Source organism: Pyrus communis, chromosome 5 (genome assembly GCF_963583255.1).
Source record: "Pyrus communis chromosome 5, drPyrComm1.1, whole genome shotgun sequence".
NCBI classification, from domain to species: domain Eukaryota; kingdom Viridiplantae; phylum Streptophyta; class Magnoliopsida; order Rosales; family Rosaceae; genus Pyrus; species Pyrus communis.
The window spans coordinates 26,548,381-26,560,979 of record NC_084807.1 but is presented as its reverse complement, the minus strand read 5'-3'; the positions used below and the strand labels follow the sequence as shown (position 1 = coordinate 26,560,979).

At 37.1% G+C, this 12,599-nt stretch overlaps 1 protein-coding gene across 1 annotated transcript; it reads left to right on the top strand.

The window, feature by feature from the left end:
• The first annotated feature begins 4,198 nt into the window (after positions 1 to 4,198).
• Positions 4,199 to 11,469, top strand: LOC137734508 (NADH dehydrogenase [ubiquinone] iron-sulfur protein 2-like). The gene is made up of 2 exons (XM_068473758.1): positions 4,199 to 4,542; positions 10,884 to 11,469. The coding sequence occupies exons 1-2, from the start codon at positions 4,199 to 4,201 to the stop codon at positions 11,389 to 11,391; spliced, it is 852 nt and encodes a 283-aa protein (XP_068329859.1). The 3' UTR covers positions 11,392 to 11,469.
• The last annotated feature ends 1,130 nt before the right edge of the window (positions 11,470 to 12,599 follow it).

Below are 12,599 nucleotides of genomic sequence, written 5' to 3'. Positions count from 1 at the left end.
TCTTTTCTTTCTTCCCTAAAATGAATGCCTTGGCTTCCTATTTATAGAATTCCAAAACTTGATTTTTGGATTTAAATAATCAGATGAAATAAATCATTTCTGCCAGGTACTGACACGTGTCCTATTTGATGACTTTTCCAATTTATTTGGATTTTTCATTGAGTCACACGTTACATGTAAAATTTATGTGACACGTGAGCGTTGAAATTTTAATTATTGGTCCACATTCATTTCACCGAAATTTTGATGTCTACAGCCACCAACTGGGATTGACTAGTAAATTGCATGCTTCGCCTTTAACAAAGCCAAGGGATTGTCTCTGGTTTTGCATCAACACCTACTGAACTCTAATTTTAAAAAGTAACCAACAAAACAACCACCAATTTATAATTCATGAAGCCTTTCAAATTATCAAATTAAAAATTCTGACATACGGCTGGTTATTCCAATATGACATAAACAAAGACATTCCACTGTTGGAGCAATATTTAAAGGGGTGTGCTATAGAAAATCACAACATGAATTACATATAAGATTAATATAAACAACTAGATAAAAGTAAGAGAAACTAGTAAATTTGGAGATTGAGGCTTGCATGTAATGTTCTAAAGATAGAATTTTGCCCCTATTCTTGTGTAGGCATCTGTCTTTCAGGATTTCACAACCTATAATCCGAAGTCGAAGCACCTCTATCCTCGGACTCGTAAAGAACTTTATATATTCTATATTCTCAAGACATAACTCAAAATTGAACAACAAATGAAGAGCATAGAGTACATGGGTAATACTCTTATGTCCAATACGTTCTAATTATTTTGTGAAGACTAGGTCAAATATCTACGAATGGAGTGCCTGCACCTTTTGATAAGTTATGTGTCTATTGGCTTTAAACCGTATGACACCTCTTAATACAAGTATAAGTTTTTAACAGAAAGTTACACTTAAGTTGCAACCTTTGTGAAGAATAATGTCATCGCTTATCAAAAGATGGCACCAATTTGAAACACCAAAACCGTTTTCACTACTTGAATGACAACTAGCAATTTACTTTCGATATTAGAAATTAAAATGTCATATAATTTCTAACAATCCCACCACATTACAATACTAGTCAAGGGGGATTATTCCACTTCTTTTTATAATAATTTCTTGACTTTAGAGCATGTCCAGTTAGTGACAGATAAGGGTAAGGGCTCAAAAATGTCCACCAACCCATTTAATCATTTCCAGCAGTCCAATTTTGCAAGGACAACTAGTGGGCCATGCAAAGTCCGTCCAAAAGCAAAAGAAGAGTGCGGGTAAAACACCACGATAAGACATCAGCTGCAGACGCATGTAACGCATGCACGGAGAAGGAGAGGAGAAATTGAGTGACCGATATCAAGTGTGCAAAAAGCAGGTATGGTTTATTCTGTTGGGCTGATATCAGTGGGTTAATTCGCTCCTATGGATCGTTGTCGTCAGGACCGGTCCTGAGAATTTGGGAATTTTAGGAAGTGGGGTTCTAAAATTCTCTGATTTTTGGTTCTTTGTGTATTAATTTGTATAAAAAAAGAATTCGTTAAATACATAAAAAGTCATATTTTCACATCAAATATCATTAAAAATTAATATCAAAAGAAGATAAATATACAAACATTATTTAAACATTACACGATTCACGTTTTTAGACACAAATGTACTAAATGTTTGCAGTCAAGAGTTTAAGATTGAGAGTGAAGAACAATAAAACTTGATGATCAAGAGAGTGAATCACAATAAAACTTGATTGACCAGTATAATAAATTCAACGCCAATTGTTTCTCTTGTGTTTTTTTTTCTTCTAAAATCAACATCACACTAACGAATTGAATATTAAAATAATCCAATTGAATAAAAAATTATTGAAAAGAAAAATATATAATTCAAAGTTTTGATTACCTTAAAGTACAATCTTTAAGACCATATGATAGTTGGTTTAAACATTTGATAGAAATTGAGAGAATGAGAAGTTGAAAGAAAAAAGATTGCAAAGAGACTTGAGTTTTATAACTTTATATGCATTTGGACAGATGGATTAGGAGTTGGACAGATGGATTGGCAGTAAATTTGAAAAACAAGAAAAATTAAGAAAAATCTAGTGACTGAAAGGCGGCTTTGTGTTTCAAACTCAACACCCCAATGAAAAATGAAGCCAACATTTCCACTACACTAACAAATGAATTATGATATTTCTTACTTTTTTTGTACTTATATGTTAATTACAAAATATAAATTTTTTTTGAGGGCCCTTATGAAGTGGGGGCTCTAGGCGGGCGCCTACTTGGACTACCCTTAGGGCCAGCCCTGGATGTCATTGGACTCAAAAAGCTCTAATACCATATACAAACTTAAGAACTGCAGGTTTTGTATATTCGACAAGAAGGTTGTTTCACATCAACTTTGCATACACAGAAAGACTTGGGTTGCGTATATTTATAGCCAATATACAGATTACATTCAGGGTTTGAAAACCCAATTTACATGGGAGGTTTGAAATTCAAATATACAAACATAAATCTTAAAGACGTTGACAAAGTCCTAAGCCTATCCAACTCCGAAGAGATAAGTCTTCGAAGCCAAATACAACACTTCAAACAGACTAACGACACGGTCTAACAATAAGCTGTTGAGCAGTGCCAAGATCAATGTGACTCCTGGCTCAGCCTGCCACTACGTCGAACCAGGATGGTTCAGATGTTGTTTTACTACTTTGACTTCAGAGGATGTTGCTTTAGTTATATGGACCGGATCCGGAAAGTTGCTGAAAACAATTAAGACTTCTAGTTAGTTGATGTTTTTCAAAAAAAAATTTGCTATAAACCTCTTTGGGTGCCTTTGGCATTGCCCGTTTAGTCGAAGCTGATATAACTCTAGAAGAGGGCTATGTTGTGGATAATCACAGATTCGATATTGAAGTTAAACACACATTCAAGCGTAGCTCGCTTTGGTACATATTGGACGTCTATATACTCAAGCCCAAAGTGAAAACTAAAATCATCCGGAGGACAGACTACATGGAGAGGACTGACTGCATGTTGCGTAGCTCGCTTAAACTTTAAGCTAGTGATTTTTTTTTCACATCAGTTTAAGTGCCGGCAAGTTCTTCCTCTTGCTGTACAGCCCTTCTATCACCTTGATTCCAGTTCTGAAGATACCGCATCCAAAAGCTCTATTCTTCATGAGTTTCTGTCATTGATGCATTGAGGAAAGAGTAACAGTTCATGAAATCTTGGCGCTGTCAAAAGGAAGGACCTACAATTGATATATATAATTCTCTTTCCTGTTTTGAATCGATATGAAACTAATATTTGGTACAGCCGTAGATGCTCCGTAGTAGCTTGGAAACCAAATAAATTTTAGAAAACGACGACAGTGAACGTAAGAGTAAGAATGGAAATTTACCATTGAGAGATTGTGTTAATTTTCTCATTGAAATCAATCAGAGCTTATTAGTAATTGATGGATTAGTTCATTTGATTTCTATTTAGTTATTTTTGGTTTTTCGATCTATAAATTTGACTTGAAAAGACTCTTACGCATGAAAATAATTCACATATCGGTCATATCTATATATATATCTGTGTGTGTGTGTCTGTGCGTCTGTTGTGTGGATTCCGAACCCACTGACTTGAGTGCATTTTTGCCCATCCCCTAAAGTGAAGGTGATGCTCACCCCCTTAATTGTTGTTAGATTAGGTTAAGTTTTAAAATTCGCGTCTTAAATTAATTAAACCAAAACTAACGGCAATTTAGGGAGGTCAGCACCACCAATGAGCAAAGTTGCACTCCACCGACTTAAAGTTTCTACAAGAAAAAGAAGGAAACAAAAAACATTTAGAAATCTGTACAGAGTAGGTTAATTAGAAACCAATCCTAATAGGAAAAGGAAATTCATACCGCTCCTAATCCTACATCACTAGGCGCGAGCACCCCTTCGCACTATAAAACTACTCACATACTCGCCAAACCTCATAACTAATAATCGAAATCCAAAAAAAATTAAGAAGCTTAACTCCGAGTCCCGTTAAGAAGTACAATTTTGCCGCAAAGGCTTGTTCAGTTAATTGAGAGCATTCACTTTTCTAGATTCGAAGTCTCAAGTTCTATTTTCCACCTCCCTTGTATCACTTAACTCCGCGATTACGAAAGTAACAAAAAGAGATTCAAGAAACCAAATATGGACTCACCAAACGACACCAACATGGAGCCTCCACGCTGTGCAAGAGGCTGCGGCTTCTTTGGCTCTGTGACGAATATGAACATGTGCTCAAAGTGCTACAGACAGTACCTGAAAGAAGAGCAGTTTGCTAAGCCTGCAGCCATGGTAGGGTTAGCTTCAGTGGACAACACACTCAGTGACTCAAGCTCCGCTACCGCAGCCGTTATTTCTTCTTTGCCTCCACAATCTTCACAAGGTTCATCAGATTTATCGCAGAAAAAGAGGTGCTTGAGCTGCAAGAAAAGGGTCGGCCCGACAGGGTTCGAGTGCCGCTGCGGCGGTGTGTTTTGTGGGAAGCATAGGTACCCTGAAGAACACTCATGCTGTGTGGATTACAAGAAGACTGGGCAATATCTTTTGACCAAGCAAAACCCTCTTTGCAAGGGTGATAAGCTGCAGTGGAGGGTTTAGAGTTCTAGGTGAACAACTTAATTATCATAATGTTTAGTTGGCATAGCTATAACATTGTCTTTGTTAGTTTAATTGCTCAATTTCAAATTTGTAATTCTTTTCCTTTTGATTTTATGTCATTGATTATATATTGAGACACAATATAATTATTTTAGTTAATTGAATTACAATTAAAGTCGAGATTTAATTATTAGAAAATTTTTATGCATGATGTAATATTTTTATAAAAAAAAAACAAAAAAAAAAAAAAAATAGAAGACATATCATCGGTACAATATTGATATTATCTATGATGTATCGATACGTACACACGAATAGTATCGATGACAAACAATCGGTCCCGTAGCCGGTAAAAGGACATACTCATACTCTCCAAATACCAGGAACATCAATCACACTTTTTTTTTCCCTTCAACATAACGGGCCTAGGATTAGTGGGCTTTTCTTCAACACATGGAACCTAAGGTTAATGGGCTTAAGATAACTGGGTAGCCTATAAAAAATTTGCCACATAAATGCCAAAAAATTTTACGTGGACTCCTTTAACAAAAAGAAAGGTGATTTTATGGTTTTTAAGGAAATGTCAAAATCCTACATGGATTAACATTCTTCATTCCAAATTTGAAAGTAACGCCAATTTTTCTTTTGGACACATATTTCTTTAATTTCTTCACTTATTGATTATTTTACATGAATGGGAAACTTGATATAAGTCCAATTTTTTGAGCCAATAGTAAGAATAGTCCAGTTTATTAAAATAAGTCCAATTTGTTATATATAATTTTTTTAATTATCAATAGTTATCTGTTCAATGATAAGATTTATTAAAAAAAAAAAATCAAATTTCTTCCCAATTATCTCCTTACTTATTTCTTTTTATTTTTATTTTTGTTATTTCTCGTTCTTCCTTCTTCTTTAAACCCTTTATAGATTTTATTTTTAATTTTTATAATCAATCTATATCATAGGTTAATTATATTTATCTACCTATATGATAGATTTTTTTTTTAATTTTATTTTATATAATCAACCTATCACAGATTAATGTGTCTTACTTGTAGATATGTTATGTTTTTTCTACCTTTTAATTAGGTTTCATATCTCATGTATAGGTATAATATACATTCATATATTTGTTACTTGAGTTAGGGTAGAATGTTTTGCAAATAAATTTATGTTAGTATATTGGTTTTTTTGTTATAAGATATTAATTATATTTTTTGGAGTTGGAAAATGCATAATATTAGAAGATTTTAATTGATTTTTAATATTTTTAGAAAGTATAAAATGAGTATAAAAGAAATAAAAACATATAATTAGATAATTAGACTCACTCCTAAAAACATTCTATGTTTTTGGATCCGGATCTAAAAACCCCAATAATGAAATTTGACATCTTTATTGAAGATGTTTTAACAGTCACTTAAAGTTGTGTGTTAGATTTGCCCCTCCTACAACATGATTCGTGTCAATACAAAGGAAAAAGATCTCAAGATTCGATTTTTCAATTCAAACTAAAACACATTCACTTAATGCCCTATAAATTGTCTTTCAATGCCAGATGGTTCAATTTGGAGTCCTGTTTAATACATATCAAAAACAATGATCATATGAATGTCAACCAAGAATCTTTTACAAATATATATTATAAGTGGGGCAATGCATCTTTGCAATTATATGAATTTCACTAAGCAAGATGCCATTAGCTGGAGGATCAAACACTTTTTTATTCCTATTTCTTTGAATTTGTGTGTTTGGATTTTAGTCCACTAGTGTTTGGGTCTGGCCGAAAGGTAGAGATTCAGACTCACATGTTCACATGAAGTCCCTTCTGGATTTACATGATTTACTTGCATGAATTCAATTTTTTATATCATCTTGCGCTTGCGAATGTAGGTTAGGCCAATTAAATTCGGCAGTCTCGTAAGCTATATATATATTATATTTTTTTCACGGGTAGATTACTTTTTGTATTCAATCAATATTAGAGAAGAGAAATTCAAACTCAGAAATTTCAAATGTTATTGGTGTAGAACAAATGGTAGATTGGATCAAAGAGGAAATGGACCACCGAAAGACAAAAGAACGTAGTAGGAATTTGCAAATTTGACGTCCGAGCTTTGATTTGAGGCCATGGTACATTTTTGGAAAGGAAACTACGCCACGAGTCCAACTCATGGATTTCTCGTGATGTACGATGGATTTTAGCCATCTGAGGTATTTCAGCTTCCAAAATAGTGTTTAAGGAAACTACGCCACGAGTCCCTTCTGAGGTCATTTCAGCTTCCATCTGAGGTCATTTCAATTGGTTAGGTTGCAGACGACTTTCTAGATTGGAAGGAGACGTCAACATTTGTCTTTTGGCTAATATGTGTTGTACAATACATGCTGATTGAAATTCGAAAGTGACTAATTCTAAGCCAGCTCTCAATTAATTTAATTGTGTAATCCATCCAGTAATCGTATTTCTGATTCAATTGCAATAATTAATCAGTGCTGGCTTATACCCTGAACTTGGCTGATATATGAGCGGATTAATTCGCTCTTATCCCTACGGCGAGAAATGAGAATTCAACCTAGAAAGATGAATAACAATGTGATCGTAAAAGCTGAGCTGGTAACTAAGATGTTGTAGCAATAGGTTAGGTCAACAATTTAGACCAAACTAACGAGTTCATATTTGATGTGCTCAAGTTTCCTCAGCCCACCCCCTCAGCATTCTCCTGCTGACGGTGTTAAGAGAAAACTTGGGCACAGATCTGAACTCCAAAAAACCCGATGCCACCAACTGGGATTGACTAGTAAATTGCATGCTTCGCCTTTAACAAAGCCAATGGGTTGTCTCTGGTTTTGCATCAACACCTACTGAACTCTAATTTTAAAAAGTAACCAACAAAACAACCACCAATTTATAATTCATGAAGCCTTTCAAATTATCAAATTAAAAATTCTGACATACGGCTGGTTATTCCAATATGACATAAACAAAGACATTCCACTGTTGGAGCAATATTTAAAGGGGTGTGCTATAGAAAATCACAACATGAATTACATATAAGATTAATATAAACAACTAGAGAAAAGTAAGAGAAACTAGTAAATTTGGAGATTGAGGCTTGCATGTAATGTTCTAAAGATAGAATTTCGCCCCTATTCTTGTGTAGGCATCCGTCTTTCAGGATTTAACAATCTATAATCCGAAGCCGAAACACCTCTATCTTCAGACTCGTAAAGAACTTTATATATTCTATATTCTCAAGACATAACTCAAAATTGAGCAACAAATGAAGAGCATAGAGTACATGGGTAATACTCTTATGTCCAATACGTTCTAATTATTTTGTGAAGACTAGGTCAAATATCTACGAATGGAGTGCCTGAACCTTTTGATAAGTTATGTGTCTATTGGCTTTAAACCGTATGACACCTCTTAATACAAGTATAAGTTTTTAACAGAAAGTTACACTTAAGTTGCAACCTTTGTGAAGAATAATGTCATCGCTTATCAAAAGATGGCACCAATTTGAAACACCAAAACCGTTTTCACTAATTGAATGACAACTAGCAATTTACATTCGATATTAGAAATTAAACTGTCATATAATTTCCAACAATCCCACCACGTTACAATACTAATCAAGGGGATTATTCCACTTCTTTTTATAATAATTTCTTGACTTTAGAGCATGTCCAGTTAGTGACAGATAAGGGTAAGGGCTCAAAAATGTCCACCAACCCATTTAATCATTTCCAGCAGTCCAATTTTGCAAGGACAACTAGTGGGCCATGCAAAGTCCGTCCAAAAGCAAAAGAAGAGTGCGGGTAAAACACCACGATAAGACATCAGCTGCAGACGCATGTAACGCATGCACGAAGAAGGAGAGGAGAAATTGAGTGACCGATATCAAGTGTGCAAAAAGCAGGTATGGTTTATTCTGTTGGGCTGATATGACTGGGTTAATTCGCTCCTATGGATCGTTGTCGTCAGGACCGGTCCTGAGAATTTGGGAATTTTAGGCAAGTCTGTGAAGTGGGGTTCTAAAATTCTCTGATTTTTGGTTCTTTGTGTATTAATTTGTATAAAAAAAGAATTCGTTAAATAAATAAAAAGTCATATTTTCACATCAAATATCATTAAAAATTAATATCAAAAGAAGATAAATATACAAACATTATTTAAACATTACACGATTCACGTTTTTAGACACAAATGTACTAAATGTTTGCAGTCAAGAGTTTAAGATTGAGAGTGAAGAACAATAAAACTTGATGATCAAGAGAGTGAATAACAATAAAACTTGATTGACCAGTATAATAAATTCAACGCCAATTGTTTCTCTTGTGTTTTTTTTCTTCTAAAATCAACATCACACTAACGAATTAAATATTAAAATAATCCAATTGAATAAAAAATTATTGAAAAGAAAAATATATAATTCAAAGTTTTGATTACCTTAAAGTACAATCTTTAAGACCATATGATAGTTGGTTTAAACATTTGATAGAAATTGAGAGAATGAGAAGTTGAAAGAAAAAAGATTGCAAAGAAACTTGAGTTTTATAACTTTATATGCATTTGGACAGATGGATTAGGAGTTGGACAGATGGATTGGCAGTAAATTTGAAAAACAAGAAAAATTAAGAAAAATCTAGTGATTGAAAGGCGGCTTTGTGTTTCAAACTCAACACCCCAAAGAAAAATGAAGCCAACATTTCCACTGCACTAACAAATGAATTATGATATTTCTTACTTTTTTTGTACTTATATGTTAATTACAAAATATAAATTTTTTTTGAGGGCCCTTATGAAGTGGGGGCTCTAGGCAGGCACCTACTTGGACTACCCTTAGGGCCGGCCCTGGATGTCATTGGACTCAAAAAGCTCTAATACCATATACAAACTTAAGAACTGCAGGTTTTGTATATTCGACAAGAAGGTTGTTTCACATCAACTTTGCATACACAGAAAGACTTGGGTTGCGTATATTTATAGCCAATATACAGATTACATTCAGGGTTTGAAAACCCAATTTACATGGGAGGTTTGAAATTCAAATATACAAACATAAATCTTAAAGACGTTGACAAAGTCCTAAGCCTATCCAACTCCGAAGAGATAAGTCTTCGAAGCCAAATACAACACTTCAAACAGACTAACGACTCGGTCTAACAATAAGCTGTTGAGCAGTGCCAAGATCAATGTGACTCCTGGCTCAGCCTGCCACTACGTAGAACCAGGATGGTTCAGATGTTGTTTTACTACTTTGACTTCAGAGGATGTTGCTTTAGTTATATGGACCGGATCCGGAAAGTTGCTGAAAACAATTAAGACTTCTAGTTAGTTGATGTTTTTCAAAAAAAAATTTGCTATAAACCTCTTTGGGTGCCTTTGGCATTGCCCGTTTAGTCGAAGCTGATATAACTCTAGAAGAGGGCTATGTTGTGGATAATCACAGATTCGATATTGAAGTTAAACACACATTCAAGCGTAGCTCGCTTTGGTACATATTGGACGTCTATATACTCAAGCCCAAAGTGAAAACTAAAATCATCCGGAGGACAGACTACATGGAGAGGATTGACTGCATGTTGCGTAGCTCGCTTAAACTTTAAGCTAGTGGTATTTTTTTTTTCTTAGTGATTGGAAAGGAGGGCGCCGGGGTATGTTATAGAAAGGGAAGGCAGAGGTAGTACTTCGAATGGCGAAGAGAGGCGGCTCGGCAGGGAAGGAATGGGAAATCGTCAAGGATGACTTCTTTGTTGGCGAAACGAAGGGCTAAATAGCGCCAGTGATTCTCTGAGCCGGTCTGGATTTCCAACGCCTCGGGAAACTGGTCGAGATAGATGACAGCACCCTTTTACTCTCTTCCTTACTCTTTAAAGTAAGCAAGTAAACTACCTTACCGGAAGGGCAATCTTCTCTTATGGCCTTCACCTCCCGCCCGGTGACTAAGAAAGAAATTGGTTTGTGCTTGAATTGAAGTGATGAGGTCGCAAAGCAAAGAGGGAAGTTGGGCTCCTATTGAAACGCTTTCCATCCCTCAAAAGGCAACCTGCTTTCAATACTAGTTGTTACGTTACGCTGCCATTTTTCCAATATCATTGAATAGCATGGCCTGGGGCTAGGGTAACTCAAGTGGGAGAGCCGTGTTATGGGTAACCTTATTGCACGGTTCAGAGAGCACTTGTGTATGTGATGCAAGTGAACGTGTACGAAAAAGCTGTCGTAAAGTTTCGTTGTTCGTTCCGTCGTCGACCCTATCTATGTTTCTATGATGGCCCAAGAACACGCTCATTCTTCAGCCGTAGAGAGACTTTTGAATTGCGAGGTACCATTACGAGCTCAATATATACGAGTGTTATTCCATGAAATAACTCGAATTTCAAATCATTCACTTGCTTTAACTACTCATGCTATGGATGTGGGAGCATCAACTCCGTTCCTGTGGGCTTTTGAGGAGCGGGAGAAATTGTTGGAATTCTATGAAAGAGTCTCCGGGGCCAGGATGCATGCCAGTTTCATACGACCAGGTGGAGTGGCACAAGATTTGCCTCTTGGCTTATGTCGAGATATTGATTCCTCCACACAACAATTTGCTTCTCATATCGACGAATTAGAAGAGATGTCAACCGGCAACCGTATATGGAAACAACGATTAGTGGATATTGGTACTGTCATTGCACAGCAAGCAAAGGATTGGGGATTCAGTGGTGTAATGTTAAGAGGTCGTGCGACATGAAGACATTGATAGCAATATGGGGGAAGTTCCCATCAGGCAACAATGGTTCTGCCTGACCCTTCTTAAGCATGCATATTATGTCAGTGAAGACTTGGTGTGAAGCCTTAGAGCTTACGTTAGAAGAGCAAAAGGCCCGGGGCTAGGGTGAGCTGAGAGGGGACAGCGTAAGTGAGCGAATGTGTGTAAGCCCAATCAAACATGACTGTTTTAGGCAGGGCGGGCCACCCACCTTCGAATGGTGTTGGTCCTATGGACCGTGAACGGATTCGCCTCTGGCCTCTGGGCACGTCGGAACCGCATGAGTTCACCGGGGTGGAGCACGGTCCGCCAAAATCGGCATAGGTTAGGTGCTATTGATGGAACATGGTAAGCCTATCTTTCTCCATATGGAAGTGCTGCGGGCACATAGAGATGTGAGTAAAGGAAGCCTCAAAAAGCGAAGGCCGAGCTGTAGGTCACGTGACCTGCACCGAGTTGGTGGCTGACTGGGCTTTTTCCTTGATCAAAGCAGATCAGCTCGCCTTCTTGTTATCCAAAAGTAGGTCGAATCGGGCGGGCCCCCGCCCTGTAACGTCGAATGAAATAGGTGGCCGGGTTCCCTTTCTACAACCCTTTTAATATGAGAGGCCCAGCCACCTTCCCCCTATCCCTTATGTTTAGGAACCGGATCCGCCCAAGAACGACCAGTCCTATGGTGGTACGGAAGGCGCGGACTTCGCGAACGTCCCGCACCCCCTTATACTAATAAAGGAAAGGAAGCATCAACCACATTCCTTTTGCGTGCGGATGTAGCTAAGTGTCTGACTCTATTGGTCATAGTTTCCTGCTGTTGCGGCCGGTGCTCGTTTGCGCGCGCGCGTGAACCAACCCAACAAACAAGGAAAGAATGCCTCTCGGGGCATCTGAGAATGATTCGAGCCGTATGAAGGGAAACTCTCACGTACAGTTTTTTTTTTTTTTTTGGGGGGGGGGAGCCCGACAGGGTCCCCCCACTGACTTGGCCCGTGCCTAAGTGAAAGTGAAGTGGTGGGCCTACCCATCCCAACCAGGGGTATGCTGGGATTCGCGAAGAGCAGCACCTTACGATGTTCATGACCAATCGGATCCTGACATACCAGTAGGTACCAGAGGAGATCGCTATGATCGTTACTGTATCCGTATTGAGGAGATGCGACAAAGTGTTCGGATCATTGTGCAATGTCTTAATC